Consider the following 20,138-nt stretch of genomic DNA (forward strand, 5'->3'; position numbering starts at 1 on the left):
AACTCCCCTGCTTTAGCTTCATGCAAAAATTTTGGTATGCTAAGCTGTCATTTTTATTTAATTCAAAATACATTTTAATTTACTTTTTGACTCTTTCTTCTTTGACTCTTTTCTGTTTAATTTCTAAATATTTGGAAGTTTTCTAGACCTTTTTGTGCTATTGGTTTCTAGTTTAACTTTATATGGTCCAAGAACATGTTTCATATAATTTCAATTTTTCAGAGTTCTTAGAATTTGTTTTGTGGCCCAGACTGTGCTCTCTCTTGTATCTATTCTGGTTGCATTAAAAAGAATGTGTATTCTGATTTTCTGTGTATTTGTTCTCTTAATTACTGATGAAGGAGAGTTGAAGTCTTTGACTGCAAATGTGTATTTATCTCTTTATCCTTGCAGTTCTTTTGGCTTTTGCCTCTTGTTTTCATCTATCCTTACGCCAGGTCTACATTGCCTTAATTACTGTTGGTTTGCAGTAAGTTTTAAAGTCAGAAAGTGTATAATTTACATACTTTTAATATAATAATTGACATGGAAGGACAGAAATCGCCTATGTAGCTATTTATATTATATACAATCTTAACTAATCACTGTATGCTTTGAACTAATATTGCACCATTTCATACATACTACAAGAACATTATAACAGTCCAGTTTTGTCACACGTTTTACTTCTATAATTTAAACCCACAGTACATTGTTGTTGCCTTTGCTTTAAACAAGAAGTTATCTTTTAAAAAGCATCTTTTGCATTTAAGTATATATTAACCATTGTTGTCTCCATTCTTTGTCTCTTCATGTAGATCTGAATTTCTATCTGGAATTATTTCTCTTGTCTGCAGAACTACCTTCAACATTTATTGTAGAATACGTCTGTTCATGAAAAATTCTTTCAAATTTTTGAAAGTCTTAAAATGTCTCTATTTCATTTTTTAAAAACTGATTTTACTAGATACAGAATTCTAGACTGTAGACATTTCTTTCCTTTCTCACTTTAAAGATGTCATTTAATTGATATCTTATATTCCTTTTGCCTGGCTTACATTTTTTCTGACTGGAAGTCACCAGTAATTCTTATTGTTATGGCTTGTAGTTAATTTGCTTTTGGTTCTCTTCTCTGCTTTTAAGACTCTTCTCTTGGGAATTCCATGGCAGTCCAGTTGTTAGGATTCTGCACTTTCACTGCCAAGGTTAAGGGTTCAATCCCTGGTCAGGGAATTAAAATCCTGTAAGCTGCATGGCACAAACAAAGATTTTTCTCTTTCTCTCTTTGTTAATTTTTTAAAAATTTATTTATTTTATCTTTGTCTGCACTGGGTCTTTGTTGCTGCCTGCAGGCTTTTCTCTAATTGCAGCAAGTGGGGGCTACTTTCTAGTTGAGGTGTGTGGGCTTCTCATTGAAGTGGTTTCACTTGTTGCAGAGCATGGGCTTTGGCATGTGGGCTTTAATAACTGAAGCACATGGGCTCAGGACTGGCACATGGGCTTAACTGCCCCACAGATTCTTCCCAAATCAGGGGGAAATGTAGATTCTTCCCAAATCAGGAGTCAAACTCGTGTCCCCTGCATTGGCAGGTGGACTCTTAACCTCTGAGCCACCAGGGATGTCCTTCTCTTTAGCTTTGATTTTTGACAAGTTGACTATGATATATCTGGGAATGGTTTTCTTTGCTTTTGATTCTTTCAGCTTCTTGGATCTGTGTTTTTGTTTTCATAATGTTTGGAACATTTCAGCATTATTTCTTCAAACATTGTTTTTCTGTCCCAATCTCTTTCTACTTCTCTTGGGACTCCAATTACATATGTTTCAGGCTGTGTGCTTGTTGTTGTTTTTTTTTTCAACATGGGTTACAGAAACTTGTTCTTCCTTCTTTCATCTTTCTTTCTCGTCTTTTTCTTCTCTAGTCATTTTATTGCTCTCTCTTCAGATTCATTGGTCCTTCATTTTTTAGTGTCTATTGTGTCATCATTTAATGGATTTTTACAATTTTAATTTTGTATTTTTCCTTTCGAGAATTTTCACTTGGTTCTTTCTAACAGTATACCTTTCTTTAGTCAAAGTCCCCATCTGTCTATTTATTATGTCCAACTGTAAAATATTTAACTATATTTATAAAATTCTACTAGTGTCAATATCTGTGTTATTTCTGTGTCTGTTTTAATTGACTCTTTTTCTAATGATGACCCATATTTTCTTGGTTTTTCACATCTAATAGAATTTTTATTATACGTTGGACATTGTAAAAGCTATGTGTTTGAGAACTGGGATATTGCTTTCTTTTTAATGGCTTTGTGATTTTTTCCCCCTAGTTATCAGCTAATATATTGGCAAATCAGTTTGATCCTGTTCAGACTTGGTTTCATGTTTTGTTTGGATGCATCTATAGTATTCTTTATTTTAGGATTGGTGCAGGTTTTCCCTAAGTTATAAGTGTTGGGGGTTCTCCATTCACTCCTTTCCCTAAATTATAGCCGTTTGGGAAGTCTTAACTGAATGCTCGGAGTGTTCACCAAAGTCTCTACTTCCTGGTTGGAACTCATACTGTCTTTCACCAGGCTGCAAACTCTGGATCTTCTCTGTTTAGTTCAGAGTCCCCAGGAGTTGTTCTCTGCCAGGTCTCACAAAGTACCAATACTTATGCAGCTTTCAGTTCAGCTAAATAATCAAAAGGATTCATGTACAGATTTCTGAAATTCCTACTCTGTACAGCTCCCTCCTTCCTGGTATTTTGTCCCTCAAATTTCAATTGCTTCATTATTTCTGAACTTTAATCTTTCTTTCCTCCATTCAGTGAGACTGCTGTTCTCTATTTTGTTTCCACAGATTTGTGTTTTATTTTGAAAGGTGTCAGCAGGCAAAAAGCAAGAGAGAATGTTGAGTTGACTTTGTTTCTTAATCTCCTTCTAAATCTTGGGCTTTCCTAGTGGCTCAGAAGGTAAAGAGTCTGCCTGTAGCGTGGGAGACCCAGGTTCGATCTCTGGGTAGGGAAGATCCCCTGGAGAAGGAAATGGCAACCCACTCCAGTATTCTTGCCTGGAAAATCCCATGGGCGGAGGAGCCTGGCAGACTACAGTCCCTGGGGTCGCAAAGAGTCAGACATGACTGAGCCACTTCACTTTCTTTCTTAATCTCAAGGTCATGGTCCACACTATATATATATTGTCCAATGCCTAAAAGCAGTTGTTCATATATTTTATCTAGACTAATATTTATTGTGGGAAAGTAAACCCAACACCTATAGTCCATCATGGATGGAATCAGAAATTCTTAATTAAAAAATTATCTATCTATCTATCCATCTACCTATCATCTAACTGCTGCTGCTGCTAAGTCACTTCAGTCATGTCCGACTCTGTGCAACCCCATAGACAGCAGCCCACCAGGTTCCCCCGTCCCTGGAATTCTCCAGGCAAGAACACTGGAGTGGGTTGCCATTTCCTTCTCCAATGCATGAAAGTGAAAAGTGAAAGTGAAGTCGCTCAGTCGTGTCCGACTCTTAGCAACCCCATGGACTGCAGCCCACCAGGCTCCTCCGTCCATGGGATTGTCCAGGCAAGAGTACTGGAGTGGGGTGCCATTACCTTCTCCATCATCTAACTAGATATCACCTTATATTCTGTTTCTGATCATCAATATCTGAAGCTGATGGGATATAATTCTGATTTTTATTTCTATTGATTCTTATTCATGGTGACTTTTCCCTATGATTTTAATGATCTTTTAACATGGACTTTTATTTGTTTGATCTTAAATGTGAAGAGCCTAGGAGTTACATAGAGTGTATCTTTTTTCCAGAAAGGATTTGTAATTGCTACTTCTGGAAGCCAGGGGGCACTACCAACCTGGGTCCACTTTGGTCCACTTCTGGGATCTTGGGCTTAAAGCAGAAGTGTCAGTATTCTGCTTTTCTTCCTTCTGGTAGTGGTTTGGCCTTCAAAGCCCTGGTATGCTATTGGCATTTGCCCTCTAGAGAGCTTGGCTTCTCCAGTTCTCCATTTGTTTACTATTGCTCTAATTTTAGTACACTCTTAGGCTTTTGGTGGAGAAGTTTTGGAGTTTTTTTTTTTGTTTTTTTTTTTAGGAAAAGAACAAGAAAAGATAAAATAAACTATTGGTATTTATTATGCAGATTGACAATCAAGCTGTCATTTAGTTAGTAGGTTAAATTGGCATGAGTCATATAAGGTATCCTGAGGGAAGACTCGGAGAAGGCAATGGTACCCCACTCCAGTACTCTTGCCTGGAAAATCTCATGGACGGAGGAGCCTGGTGGGCTGCAGTCCATGGGGTCGCTAAGAGACACGACTGAGTGACTTCACTTTCACTTTTCCCATTCATGCATTGGAGAAGGAAATGGCAACCCACTCCAGTGTTCTTGCCTGGAGAATCCCAGGGACGGGGGAGCCTGGTGGGCTGCAGTCCATGGGATCGCTAAGAGACACGACTGAGTGACTTCACTTTCACTTTTCCCTTTCATGCATTGGAGAAGGAAATGGCAACGCACTCCAGTGTTCTTGCTTGGAGAATCCAAGGGACAGGGCAGCCTGGTGGGCTGTTGTCTATGGGGTCACACAGAGTCGGACACGACTGAAGTGACTTAGCAGCAGCAGAGGGAAGACTAGGTGTTCTGAAACTCAGAGGAGTTCACAACACTCCCCTACGAAGTCTTTCACGTGGGCATCATATATCCATATATTACATCCAGATAAGTGGATTTAAGGAGTATATTTTAAACTATCTTTCAAAAAGTGGATACATGGTGGATACAAGATGACAAAGAATCTTGCAAAGGACCTGTGTGATTATAAAACAAAGAGTGAAAGCACAAGAACGAGATTTTAAAATATGGAAGATCAGATATTCCCACTCCTGATATTAGCACTTTATCAACATCATTATAATGAAAAAGCAATGATAATGTAATCGGATGAGATGGTTGGATGACATCACTGACCCGATGGACGTGAGTTTGAGCAAGCTCCAGAAGTTGGTGATGGACAGAGAAGCCTGGTGTGCTGCAGTCCATGGCATTGCAAAGAGTTAGACATGACTGAGTGAGCTGAACTGAATGTAATCGGTTATCAGTGTCAGTCAACATTTAAAAAAAATTGAAATGATTACAATTATGTGAAATATGAATTTGTGCACATTGTCTTTTAATATTATTTAATTCTAAGTGTACACTGTTCCTTGGGATGTTAGCTAATTATGGTATAAAGCTATCTGATTAGTAAAATATTTCAAATATTATGCAGATAATTGAAGATATTATGAAAATAATTTTCTATTTTGTTTTCAGTAATGTTAGAAGTTATACAGTGTTGAATTCGAAGAGCCGACTCATTGGAAAAGATCCTGATGCTGGGAAAGATTGAGGGTGGGAAGAGAAGGGGGTGACAGAGGATGACATGGTTGGATGGCATTACTGATTAAATGGACATGAGTGAGCAAAATCCGGGAGATAGCAAAGGACAGGGAAGCCTGGCATGCTGCAGTCCATGGAGCTGCAAAGAATCCAACATGACAGAGCAGCTGAACACAACAACAAAGCACTGAATTCATTGCTTTGCAAAAAAATAGTTCTTTTTAGCAACAAAGAGGTCCATGAAGTCCTATTGGCCAACCAAAACAAAAAAGGAAAAGAGAAAACAAACTGACAATTTGAAGAAAAAGGTACTTGAACAAATAGGTATTATGGAAGCTTTTCTGTGCACTCAGATGGAAGCAAAAACGACACTTGTCTCCGCTTATGTTGTTTGCTAAATTCTGATCATTGGTAAAACACACCAATAACTGCTCTTTTTTTTTGTAGCACCAAAGCAAAGATGTACCAAAGAACATATATCCTTGTCAGTAAACAACTACCTTAAAAAAACCAATGTTTTATGAAAAAAACAACAGAGGTTTCTATAAATTACAATCTTACAGGAATTCACACATAAACAGAAAAATACAGTTTAGTTTTCACACGCTTTGAAACGAGAAGTGGAGTGACTATGAAGAGCTTTTGTATCATGCAGGTGTTTGATATCTATTTAGTGCCAAACTGTTTTTTTTGTGTGATGATTGATTATGTCCAGTAGCATTGTATCTATCAATTTTTTAAAAATTTTAAAGAAATTTTAAAAAACATTAAATTTAATATTTTCCTTTAAGGTAGACATGATGAGACTAACTAATAAAGCTATTGATTTTCAGAGAACTGTGTGCTAGGAAGAGAGCATTTAAATAACAGGTATTTGGAAACACTTAGCTTTGTGATTTTTTTCTTCTTCTGAACACAAATATAAATACATCACCCAAATAAATTTTATATCTACACATTTAAAAATCATGGAAACAGAGTTACTAACATGCTTCGAATCTTTTGGATAAAGATTTTTAAACCATTTTGAAATTATCTGATAAATATTTCTAAATGTTTGCCTTCCTGTTTGCTATGAAAATGAATTGACATGAGGAGAGATGGACATTCATTAGCTAAATTACATTTTAAAAGTTTTGAATGAATGGAATTGGATGGATTTGAAAAAAACAAGGATTATGATTTAGAAACTGCAGCCAAGAGAATAGTTCTTTGACTTTTGACTTCTTTTTTGTCCAGCCACTAAAACTCAATATACAAATAAACTCTTCTTGGAATTACTTTTGAATTGCAATACCATGAAGATTTTAACAAGAGATTTTTAAAATACTGAAGTATATTCAGCTCCTTTGCTTTTTACTTGTGCCATTAGTAAAGTAACATAAAAAATTACTTTGAGCCATTTTAATTTCATCTTTATGCTTTATATTTTAGTTAATAAAAAAGCTAATATACATGTATTAGAATATGTGTAGAAATGTTCTTTTTAAATAATGAGATACATAAACAATTTTGATAGGTCCACCACTTAACAAATTTTTACAATCAAATGTTTATAATTGTGGTTAAGATAGCCAACAAAATGTCTCTAAAACAGTTTTCCTTTAAAAAGTTTTTCATAAGTAATAATTTGTTTTAGAACAATTAAAATGAGAAAAAGAAAAATAAAGTCACTCAAAATTCTACCAACCAGAGATAATCACTGTTGAAATTTTGGCACATACCCTTCCAGATTTTATGAATTTATTCATCTTCTTTCACAAACATACTCTTAATTTCATTTAAAGCTGTTTTCATTGACGGCCTTTAGACTCCACAGAATTTTTTTTTAAATGAGATTTATATTAAGTTTTGGAACAGAGATTGAAATTGAAAGGAATAATGCTAAGAAGCAACTTTGTGCTGTGACAAGGCTGAATCTTCATAATTAATCCTGTCAACTAAAAAGATGCACAATGTGAGTATTATTTTGGGCAAAATGAGGACTGCAGCCTGGGAGACAGCATCTCAGATAGCTCTGAGGAACTGTCCCAAAGAGGTAGTGAGGGAAGGCCAATTTGTAGTTGTCAATCCTGTGTAGGACTATAAGATCTATTTTAGACCACCGTCTGTCATTTTAATGGCCTTTATCTAGATGTTAAATTGTGGTTTAACTAAGGGATGAAATTACCAAAAAATAGACTGATCAAACGTTGTGGTTTTTGACTTACTTTATCTTCATATGGCCTATGTAATAAGGCAGATAGATAAAGGGAACTAAGATTTTGGCAAGGCTTCATTTCTGTTCAGTGTTACCACTGTATCTGAAACTGATACAATTTGGTATATAATTAGAACTATTAACTGTAATTGGATAGAAATAGAACCCAGAGAATGACTATCAGTGAAGTCATTGTATCTTTGGAATCAAGCAGTTATCTTTCAGAGGTGCGGTCCTGGACCTAATCTCATGTAACATTTTTTATCAATGACTAATACTACAAGAAAAAACAGTCATTCACACAGTAAATGAAACTTAGTTGGGAAATGAAAACTAAGAAGAGGAAGTCACATTCTCAATGACCAGATTAGAATCAAAATGACCTGGAAAATTGGAGAAGTAGTAAGAAGTAAACAAAATGAGTAAGACAGAGGGATGGGCTAAAATAAACAAGGAAGAAAAACAAGTTTCAAAATGAGAAATGGCTAAATATTGGCAAGTTTAGAAAATAACTTAGAGATTTTAAAACAAGCTAAGATTAATAATGTAGCATTACAGTTTAAATTAAGAGCAAACATAACAATGTATTTCCTCCTAAAATTTACTGAAACTCCTGCTTCCTAGATGAATGTCATTTGTAAACACTAAGAATGTGTGTTTACCAGAAATGCCATTCACCTTAAGAACAAACATGGAGAACACAGCCAAATGACTGAGATAGTAACACAGGAAAAAATTAGTTTCATTGTAAGATGTAAGTCTTGGAGAAAGATGATTTTTTTTCTCCTGAAAGAGATGGAGTAATTGAATAATGATCTTTAAATAGGAACATATATGGATAGTTATAAAGATAAAAGACTGTTAGATTCAGGTTCTCAAGTATCTTAAGTCACTTAACACTGTATCAGTTGTACTCAGTTTTCGTGGAAGACTGAAAAAGAAAACCAAGTTAAGTTGTACTGGGAAAGAGTTAATTCAGAATAGATGAGAATTTCTTTAATTGGTTTAAAGCGTGGTTGAAAATCGGAACAATACTAAGAAGGTGGTGGAATTTCATTGCTAGATTTCTGCTTTTCTAAAATGGTGAAATGTGCTACATAAAGAGATGAAATACAAAATTTTAATGTCCTAACTAGACTTCAAGTTTTGCCTTAAGCTGTAACTAGAATATTAATATCAGAGTATATTTTTAAAAAGTAGGCTAATTGTATCACATCCTTGAATCTAAGAAGAGTATCAGCAGCAGATATCTGATTGCAGATCTCCTAAGAAAAGGACCCGGAATATACAGAAAATAGTATCTTAAGGAATAAGTATTCCTCTTTTGTTTTCTTGATGATGCTACTCTATGCTGCTTTTATTTTTCTCGTTAAAATTTTTACTTATTTTACAATCGATATGTACTGATTATAGGACATTTTAAAAGTACAGACAAGCAAACAAGAAGATAAACCCTATGTCTAATACCACCACTTAAAAGGGAAAAAAGTTAACATTTTGATGTATATATCAGACTTTTCTCTCCATACATAGATATGTAAAATATTTTGTATACTTTTATGTATTTTAAGTGTTTATAAAAAAGAGAACTAATCTCTTGCTAGATTTAATATCATGAACATTATTTCCTACAAATACACTAGACCTGATTCGTCATTTTCAAAGGCTGCAATAATTTGCATAATCCCTTTCTTTTTTCCATTGTTCCCTATTATTAACGACTGCAATTGGTATGTACAAATAGCTTTTTTTTTTTTAACAGCAAAAAGAGCGTTGAAACAAGGAATCCAAGGCATTTATTCAGATAATTCATTATTTATTGAACACTTATTTATTATGGACAACGCATTAACCGGTAGCTGGGAAAAGACAACAAGATCTCTTCTGTTAATCAACCTCCAGTCTTATAGAACAGAAAGGAAAGCGTTGAGGAATAGGAAGAGACGAAACGCTCACCCCTCTCTTTAAAGTTAATCTAGTTTTTAATCAGCTGTGCCCCAATACCAAGTAAAAAGTTAATAAAAAACAAAGTTAATCTAGTGTAAAACAAAGTTGCTGGGTCTGTGGCCAGAAGCATATATAGTGATTAAAGTCTCTACACGTAGTAAGTGTTAGGTTCATCTATAAAAAATATTGGTCCACAACATTTGCACTACCCACTGTTTCAGGAGTTACACAGAGGGAAAACCCAGACAGAGGCTTCAGCCACTACTCTTGGTTCCAGGAAGAGAGGAAACCCTCTCCCCGGGCCCGCAGGCGCCCGCGCGTGCGCGGGAACAATCCCACCCACCGTCAGGGACCACCACCCTGCACCCCTGACTTCTTCATCCCGTTCTCGGGTTCCGCTCCAAGCGGTCAAAAACAAAACTTCCACCCGACCACTTCCACTTAAAGAAGCCAGCCTGGCTGAGTGTGGCTTTGAAGATCAAATGCAAGGCTGCTTAGCACGGTGGTTTGAGCGAGGTCGGAGAACAAACTTTGTTATATGTTAACTTGGTTGGGGCAAAGAGATTCTAGGCAGAATTTAGTTACATTAAAACGGTGAATTTTTTTTTTTTTTTGGTATTGTTGTTTTAATAAAATCGTCTTGAATTGATAAATAAGGAAGAAGGGCTGTCTATTTCAGGACTTGAAAACGGTCATCCTGGATGGTTTCAGCAGGTGGCCAGTGCGGCGCATCACGGCCTCCTCCCACCTAGCGTCGGTTTAGATTACGGTTTCCGCGGCGGCTGGACGGGAAGCATCCTCCACGCTGCAAATTCGCATCAATGGGATTCCCCCCGTGGGAAATGCCCCCTCCTGGCGGACGTGCCCCGGAGGACCGAGCACGTCGCGGAGCCTTCCACCCTCCGTCGAAAGCTCTATCGAGATCCCAAGTCGGCATCCTATTCCCTCCGCGCCCGGGTGAGCCGGCACCACCCGCTGCCCGCCGCCAGCCGCCGCCGAGGGGCGGGAGAGATGCCGCGGGGGGCAGGCGCGGCGCGCGGGGAGGGGAAGGGGTTCTCGCGCGATTGGGCGAGGTTTCCGGTGTTGTGACTGAAACCCGTCAATATGGCGGCGATCGGCCGCGGCCGCTCGCTGAAGAACCTCCGAATACGAGGTAAGTCCGCTGCAGCCCTCACCCCTCGCCGCCCGGCAACCGCCACCCCTGGCACTTGCCTCCCCCGGGCCCTGGGCGGGTGGAGCGAGCCGGGGCGCTGGTCGGAGCCAGGGCTGCCACCGCTGGCCTGGGAGCGAATCCTAATTGGGGCTATGTGTCTGTTTCGCGCAGGGCGGAATGACAGCGGCGAGGAGAACGTCCCGCTGGACCTGACCCGAGGTAACGCAGGGCGCCGGCGAGGGCGTCCTACTGGGGAGGAGCCGGGGTTGGGGGCCGCGGGCAGGGACCGGCCCCGCACGGGACCTGCGGGGGTACGAGAGACAGAGCCCGAGCCCCGCCTGCCGGCCCGCGGGAGCAAGTCGGGGGCTGTCTTCCCGGACCCATCCCCCTTCCCGGTGCCCGCTTTCCTCTCCCTAAGCCCTTTTCCGGGCCTCTGGGTGCTGCGGTGCCCAGAAGCACCAAGCGGGACTCGGCGGAGTCGCCGACCCTCTGGGTTTTCTAGACCCCGGGGGGAGCGTAGTCGTACTATCCCGGAGCTCAAGCAGCCGAATCCCAGGGGCGGCCGGAGGGAGGTGGAGGCTGTTATTTAGGTTGCTAGAGGATGTCTGAGGGAAGAGAGACCACATCCTGCCCTCCCCGTCCCCCAGCGCCAAAGCCGGACCTGCTCGGTCCTTGCCGACTGCGTGATGCATTTCTCCTTGCCCACCGCCCTGGGGGACTCGCAGCATTGATAAGTCAGTAGCGAAACCCAGAGCCCGTGATTTCTGCGAAGCGTGTGTGTTTCCCTCTTGTTTCCCTTTCCCGGGCCGCTGAGACTGTAGTTGGCAAAGACCGCCCCCTCACCCTAGCTGCAGGTTCATTGTTTACCTTCTGCAGTGGCGACGGGTTTGTTTACACCTTCGGAACTGGGTAAACCCGGGTTATATTTTTAAGGACCTAATCCGGCTACTGGCCAGTATATTTTCATCACTCACCATAATTGGAGTTTATTCAGTATCTCGGCCGAGGATTTGGTAGTTATATACAGGGTTTTTCTTTTCTCTTCCACGGTAAACAAGATTGAGTCTATTGATTCCGATGAAGTCGTTTCACACCCGCTGTAACTTAACGTGTAACCTGGTTCAGCTGTATAGAACCAGTTTCCTTTTTGAGATCTGAAAAACACTTTAGAAAGTTTAAAAAAAAGTCCTTTTAAACATTCTATATAAAAATTTTAAACTACGTTCTACTTGACATAATGACTTATTTACAGTATTTGTTAGATGCGGGCTCATTGTTGAGGATCATTTCTGTATCTAAAGCATAGCGCATTCTCTAATTTGTTTTATTTTGTATATCATAATGTAAGATTACTGTTTTGTGGACTGAAAGGCTAGTTTTTAATTTAACTACAATAAATTTTTTTTAACAATATTTTATTCCGAAAGTTCAGGGACTTTGTTTCGGGTGAACAAGGTACTTTTGTGGAGTTGCTACAATAAAATAGGGCTTAAGTAATAGAAATGACAACTAATTAGATTACTAATGCACTAAATTAGAACTTTTTTCAGCAGATAGGGTTTGAATATTAATGTAGAGAGATATAAAACTTGACTTTTGTGTAACAGTTTGGAAACTTGACTATAACACGCATATGAAAAGTCTGTATAAAATACATGAGCAAAAAGATTTTCTAGTAAATTTCATGACAAAATAAGATTCCCACAGGGCTCAATTTAGCATTTGAGTTTTGTAAAAGATGTAGTTTTAGTGATTTAATTTATATATGTGCATATATGTTTTAGATGAAGGTGCGAAGATCATTTATTCGATAGATATTGGGTTTAATTTGTGCATTAAAAATCTGTTTGAATGTGGTACTAGAAAATGAATTATACTTGTGCTTTAAATTGACTTTGCTGATCTCCTATATGTAGTGGTTTGTCTGGTGTCAAAATTTGGGGTAGTAAAAGAGCTTATGTACAAATTTGAGTTGATACCTTTCATTTACTCCAGTTTTACTCAAGTACACAGATAGCTGTATATTTATTATTTAGAATGCTGTATTCCCTGAGTGTTTAGTAACCATCTGTGTCTATAGGTGTTTCTAGGATAATATCAGTACAAAAAGTGCAGAAAACGCTTGCCCTGACAAGATGGATTTCAGTTTAGAATGAAGTACGCACAACTAGTGAAACTGATTGCAAAAGCAACATGTAATGAAGAGTGAGAGGACATGTGAGAACTGTTCTCAAATCTTAAGGAAGTTTTGAATAAGAAAAATAATCTGAGTTAGATTCATTGTATAGTGACTCTATTGTTTGAGAAATTGCTATTCTCACAAACATTCATTGTTAGAAGAAGGCTTGTGGATCTAACATGAAGAAAGTTCATGAGGAATTAAGCTTCCGTAATCATTTGAGAACTGTGGGGCAGTCTGGGTTGCAGCTGAAGGGCAGCTGTTTGTGGATTGGATTACGGCATGTTTTAGATAAAGTTTGAGTAACTGAAAAAATTTCTTAAATGCTGTAAGGCAGGGTTTGCTCTCATTCTCATTATTTTTATGTAACCTTTGAGAAAGTCATTGTGTAGCTGTCTAACAAAGTTCATTATAAAATAGAGGCCATGGTCATTGTAATTCCTAGAGGAGCCATCAGTGTGTAGTATAAAGTCAAATGGTTCTGAGTTGTAATCTCAGCTGGGTGACTGGGGGCGGTTTATTTAACCTTCATTAACTCTTGGTTTCTTCAGCTCAAAAAAAAAAAAAAATTCAGGTTATTCTTGAAGGTTGTTAAGAATATGAGAAGTAAAGGAACTCGGCCATATAGTACTCAGAATGGGACCTAGGACTTTGTGAGTGATGTTAACTAAATGTTAGTTGCTTTCCTAAACAATGAAATCAAACTTCTTGCTTCTTGGTATCACATTTAAAGTATTTCAGATGATTGTTTTTAATGATGATTGTTTTTAATATTATGAACTTGTTAACCAGGAATCACTGTATTGAAGCTTTCATTTATTTTTGAGACATAACAATTAATTGGGTATAATCTCTCTGAACTGGAATTCTTTTTTATTGTTTTTCAATTTGTTAAGAAAAACTTCAAAATATATAAATCATATGTGAATACATGAATATAGTAAGTTATAAGAAACTCGCGTGTGTCCGCATCACATAGTTTGTTTCCTAGGCTCCTACCCCTATTGTGATCATTTTTTCTTCTTTTCTTGAGAGATAATTAACATACAGCACTTCATAAGTTCTTGAGTATAACAACTGTAAAAAAAAAACAAACTGTGACATTACTAAGTAAAGAACAATCTATTATATGTACTTAAGATAAAATGTGGTATTTTATTTAAAAATATTAAATATTCTACTTTATGGTTTTTCTCCCTGATTCCAGAAAATTTCTTGGTAATGAGACTTGGCAATCCTTGCAAGCTTCTTGAAGTCCAGGAGAGGTTTAAAGTTCTTTAGTTTTTGTTTTGATGTTACTGCTATGCTTTGTATGAAAGTGCTTCAGTTAAAAATTGTTTATGGGTTAATTTTGAGTTTAGAAACTTCATTGTAGGAGATCCTATAGTTGATTTATTGGTAATTGTTGCTTTAAGTTTTGTTCAGGCAATTACTTAATTGTGAAAGTCCCTGATAACTGCTATTGGTATCATTAAATACTCTCTCTGTTTTGCATGCCAAAATTTATTTTGAAACTGAAATGCTCCCTTAACCACTTCCACCGCAAGGATAGTCTTTTTTTTTTTTTTTTTAAATCAGTCCACTAAGGCATCTCTTCCTGGTACTAAATAACTTGGGGAGAGAGTATTCTTCCTGGAATAAGAAACCCTTCTTAGTATAATTTAATTATTGTGTTCAAGGTGAATTCCTAGGACATGGAAACATGTATATTCAAATATAAAATATAATTTATTAAGTATTGAGTCTTAACATATTTTTGACCATTCAATCCTTTTATTTTTCCATTACTAGGAATGAAAAGGTTGAGTGTCTTAGCTGCTCTTTAATACTTAGAAAAGCAGGAAGGTTATCTGAATGATGCAGATTTGAACACTGTGTTGCGTGATTTTTTTTCTTGTTAGGATTAAACTCATGTTTAATCACTTAACTTCAGTTAGACGAAACAAACATTTGACTGCTTTTTATATAATAAATGCTGAATTAAGTGCTGGAGGACTAAAGATGAGGAAGATATTACTCCCTTTTTTGGAGTTTACTGGAACAGACACAAGTGATTGTGATATAGAACAATAAACTAATCAAACTATACAAGGAACAGAAGTAGCCTAGAGGAGAGAATGATTAACTCTTTGAGGAGAGGCTCAGAGGCAGCTTCATGGAGAGATTGACTTCTCATAAAATAGTAGTGGACACGGTGGAAGGAAATGTGGGCTCTCATGTCGAGAGAATATGCCACACCTTGGGAAGAGACAGCAGGAAGAGGAGCTGCTCTGTAGGCCACTGATAGAGTCTGAGATGATGGGGCACTAGACCAGGGTATTGGAGGCAGATTAAGTTGAATATATGTTAAAATGGATGAACCCACTAATTTTTTTCTCCAGATTCTAAACTGACTTCGGAATCCTCCTACCCTGCATGGAGGAAGATTTTATTTCTTTTATTTCTTTATTAAGAGGATGGAAGCTGTCTAATGTGAAACTACTTGTCTTCTCCCCTTTATATTTCACCTATGCTCACCTTCTGTTTTCTCGAATCAGAGGATAAAGCATCTCTCTTCGTTTCCAAGGCTAAACTGGATAAGAATTTTATGCTCCTAATTTTATGCTCCTAATTATGTTTCCCCTAAGATTCTTTGTAGAAGATTTCTTGCTTCTTTACTTCCTGTTAGGTTAATTTTCTCATATTCAGCAAACATTTGTTGTATTCTTTCTATGGATCACTTTGCTAGGCATGGGATGATGGTGAGACATATGGAACAATAAAGACAAAGATTTTTAAAACAGTCATTTTTTCATAGGCTTTACACACAGAATAGTTTATCCTCACTCTAGTTTTCTTTCTTAACTCCTTCAGTCTTGTAAGCACAGCTCTCCCCCTGTACTTAAAATAGTTTTCTTAAAGGATGCTAGTAACCTCATGCAAAATTCATTGGCATTTTTAAGTTCCCCATTCTATTATTAGTACTACTACTGTATTAATGTTGTTCCAGACAGTAAAACGTATTATTTTACTTAATCTTCAACAACTCTTTCTGTGCGTGCGTGCTCAGTCATGTCCTACTCTTTGCCACCCTGTGGACTGTAGCCTGCCAGTCTCCTCTGTCCATGGGATTTTCCAGGCAAGGATTTGGAGTGGAAATTCCTTCTCGAATTTCCTTCTCCAAGGGATCTTCCCGACGTAGGGATAGAACCCTGTCTTTTGTGTTTCCTGCATTGCCAGGTAGAGTCTTTACTACTGTGCCACCTGGGAAGCCCCGACGACTGTTTGAGGTTCTCTTATCCCTGTTTTACAGTTGAAGATACAGGCTTTTAAAATTCTAATGACTGAAACTCAGAAAGGTAAGTTATTCAGCCTTACCTGAATAACTAGTGAGTGACTAACTGCAGATTATGCACTTCTAGCTACTACACTGTGGCTAGTCTTAAAACTCTGGTTCTTTTCCTTAACTCTCATGCCACTCTTTCTCTGTTTACTGGCTGGTCTTCCAGCTCCTTTAGCAAGTGTACCCTAAGGTTCTGTTCTTGACTTTTCTTGTCCTCTCTCTCATTGATGCTACCTTCTGTAGCCTTTTCACTCGTGGCTTCAAAAAATCCATGAATTGAGATGGTTACAATAGTTACATTTTTATTCACACTTTTTCTTCTAAACTTGCAAAATTTATTAGTGTGTATGTGTGGTAGGTAATTGTCAGAGATTGTGGTGTATAAAATTTTGTACCCCAAAACTTACCCACTTTTCACTTTCTTGGTACCACCACCATCCTTTGGTATTCAAGCTGGAGACCCATTGCTTGTCCACTTTGTTCATTTGACGTGTTTCCCCAATTTGCCTCTGAAATACCTACTGAATCCAGCTTCTCCTATTTTCATTGTTGTTGGTCTACTGCACATTATATCATTTGGATGACCTCATTATCTGGTTATGTTGACAGTAAAATATTCTTTTCTCTCACTTTTTTCATTTTTTCTCCTATGTGATTGCCAGGATAATTTTCCTGAAATCTAGATCTGATCTTTTCATTTCTCTTATTTAAAATAACAACAATAATCCATGTGCACTTAATAGTTTCATTTTTGCTCACAGTATAAAGTCCAGATTTCCTAGCTTGGCATTGAAGGCCTTTTGTGATTCCAGAATTATTTTCTTCTATACTATCTTAACCATACCATTCTCTGTCTGTCTGTCTCTCCACATAGTTAGCTTGGGTAAAGCACTCCCTTCTTTTCACACAGTGCTTCTCAAAGGGGGGTATTGGAGAATTTGCTAGTCTAAGCACCTACATTCCACATTCATATTGTTTCTCCTTGGAGATCGTGTTGTGCCTTTGATTGAGATTTTCTGCTTTAGTCAGAGGTGACTGTTTGTTATTCCTTGCACATGGCATGCAGTTTCTGTTTACTTTGCATAGGTTGTTTTCTGTGCTTAGAATTCCGTTTTCAGCACTCTTTAGAGAAATCCTAATTCTTTAGGGTCTAGGTCATATGCCACTTCTGGGAAAATCCTTCCTTATCATCCCAGTGGGAATTCATTCCTTCCTTCTCTACTTTTCCACATCTTTGTTTATTCCTTTCTAAATATCACTTACTATTGCCTTATTTAAGTTCTTTGCTCAGTTCTTTTTTCACTGGATCTTACGCTGCTTTCTCAGCATATATCATATAATAATAATAACTGAAACATGTATTGTAAGGAAGAATGGAGAGAGAGAGATGAGAAAAGGGGCACAATATTGAGAGTAGAAGTAAAAGAGTATTTAAATTTGCAGACTTGACAATGAAAGCATTGGTGCCAAGAAATGGAGAAATTGTTTTGGAAGTGATGATAATGAGTTCAGCTTTGCACTTTGAGTTTGTCAGAGATGTGTAAGAGGTAGCAGCAATTTCTGGCATGGATGTTTTTGTAATTGTTTTTAACTTGTGATCTGATTGTTCTCTGCTTTAGGGCCTTGAGAGAGGGAAGAATGTAAATAGAGAAAAAGCTAAAGATTTGGATGTTAGCGTATATGCTGATTAGAGTGTACGTCACAGCACAGGGATCGATAAAAGGAAAGAGGCCAACAAGAGAAGAAAGCTTAAAAATTAGCAAGATTGTGATCTTTGAAGCCAAGGGGAGAGCTTTGGCTTGAAGGCACTGTCAGCTCTAGCATTGAAATTGAGTTCTGGAGGACTCAGTTCTCTCCCTTAATCTGAGGTTGATCTTGGCACGCTTATTTAACCTCTTTAGGCTTCAGTTTTCTGATCTCCAAAATGCATACTACTTTACATGCATAGCCCTGTCACCTTCAGTCTTTGTGATTCTCAGATATCAGGGTGTTTCTGGGATATCGAAAGGTTAAAGAGCAAGTCTTGTTAAATCACTTGTTAAATTACTGTCAGAAGGATTCCCATAAACAGCAATGAGTATATGTAGGAGTATGGTATTTCATAGTACTTTAAATGTAAATTATAGTCAACTCTCAATTTCCTTTTAAGTGATCATCTGCAGTGACTTGCTGCCTCCTCCCCCTCCCAGGTCTCAGGCTACTGAAAATAGGGCTGTGAAAAGCACAGTGGGGTGAGTGAATGGTTTGCATGCCTGTGTATCTGTACTCCTATCACCAAGCTGAATGCAGTCCACTCTCAGTTATCTATACTTCATAAAAAGGTAAATACTAGTGGAAGAATTCTAAATATATAAATAACTTTATATATGGTTGGGGATGATTTTGTGTTTTTTCATCCCCTACTGTAGATTGATGTATCTTTCATTTGAATTGTTAGCATCAATTTTTATTTCTTAGGCAAATACTCTTAGAATAGTGAATGTAAACAGGCTAAAATATTAACTAGGTAATCCACATATGAATAATTGAGAGTTGACTGTTAATGCTTTTTGGATCATCCATTGTTTTGTATTACCTGTGCTTTTTTTTTTTGTTACTGTAACCGGGTTAAAGCTGAATAGCTACTTCAAAGTTATATTGATAGGATAAGTGTACTTAGAAGATTGTACAGATGCAAACTAAATTGAAAATAATTACGTAAAACTAGCTAAATATAACATTCGTGCATTCAGAATCATAAGATTGAAAGAGAACATAAGCCTAAGTACATTCTTAATATTCCTCTTATGGAGTTGTCCAGCCAGACATATTGCATAAACTGAGTGATGTGACTGGTAATGACAAAATTTATATAAAATATAATAAAATTGCGGATGTACCAAGGCTTCAAACATACCTGTTCGAGGAGTCAGTTGAGATTAGTAATCAATATACAAGAGTTTTTAACCTTAATTACCTGAATTTTAAAGAATCTGGCCCCTTCAATTACTTTGCCATTTTGTTTATCCTAAAATGTTGAAGAATTTGGATGTGTAATGGTTTGTTAAGTCAGCATATTTTTGTAGTAAATGTTAATGTGAATCAGAAAGGCGTAATTCTTGGCTTTACAGAGTTTATATTATGGTTGGGATATACCTGTATCAGAACATAGTATTTGAAGCACCTGCCAGTTATCTTTATAAAGGAATCCAAAGCTAGAGGAATTAAGGAAAAAAATGGGAGATAGATAAGGAATGACCTAGAGGGGAATCCTCATCAAATTGTTGACACCTGTAATACCTTTGCATAAAAGGGCAGTGTTTAAATAATTGTACTTACTTTTCTGAACTGACATATTCCTGGCATATTGTTGAGAAAAAAATTGGTGATGAGCTTTGTATATAAATATACTGAAGGCTGATTATATTTCAGACCAGCGCTTTTCAAACCTTTGAAGGTAGTGCTTGACTAGACTGAGAGATTTTAGGCATATTGTAAAGTAATTGTGTGCTTCTGATTATGAGTATATAGATGTTTGGCTGCATTCCAAACCAAAGCATAAATAATTTCCTTCCATTGTTTTGTAGTGTATCTCCCCTTCATTAATATTGCATGCTCAAAGGGCTCTGTAAATTTGTATCAAACTTATTTCTAGATACGTGCAGTTTGGAAGTAGATACCAGAAGTGTTTTTATTATTTTCCACATTAACATGACTTTGACTTTAAACGTATTTTCTGACTTTAAACATGTAACCTGATGGTGAGAGAGAATATTTGAAATTAAGATTATCCTGAAAAACATGGACTGTTTCGTTGCCAAATCCAGACATCCTACCCTCTGATTATTTGGGTAAAAGATGAACAGTATTTGGGGAAGTTAACACTCTATTAAAAAGAGCAAAACAAGAATTGAATTGCCACTTGCAGGGATTGCAAGTAATCTTGTTCAGAACCCAGTGTAATTTCATGTGTTTCTTACAATGAATAAATAGTGAAG

At 37.4% G+C, this 20,138-nt stretch overlaps 1 protein-coding gene across 3 annotated transcripts in view; it reads left to right on the plus strand.

Moving 5' to 3' along the window:
- The first annotated feature begins 10,549 nt into the window (after positions 1-10,549).
- The window catches only part of RICTOR (RPTOR independent companion of MTOR complex 2), a 136,687-nt gene continuing 127,098 nt past the window's right edge, over positions 10,550-20,138 (plus strand). For 2 of the 3 annotated variants that reach the window (XM_055554724.1, XM_055554725.1), the window contains exons 1-2: positions 10,550-10,660; positions 10,832-10,879. In XM_055554724.1, the coding sequence (XP_055410699.1) occupies positions 10,612-10,660; positions 10,832-10,879 (97 nt within the window). In that variant the 5' untranslated portion in view covers positions 10,550-10,611. Of the gene's footprint in view, positions 10,661-10,831; positions 10,880-18,368; positions 18,393-20,138 lie in introns of those variants that run through there. The other variant, XM_055554727.1, reaches the window with a different exon arrangement.

Source organism: Bubalus kerabau, chromosome 18 (genome assembly GCF_029407905.1).
Source record: "Bubalus kerabau isolate K-KA32 ecotype Philippines breed swamp buffalo chromosome 18, PCC_UOA_SB_1v2, whole genome shotgun sequence".
In the NCBI taxonomy this organism is placed as follows: domain Eukaryota; kingdom Metazoa; phylum Chordata; class Mammalia; order Artiodactyla; family Bovidae; genus Bubalus; species Bubalus kerabau.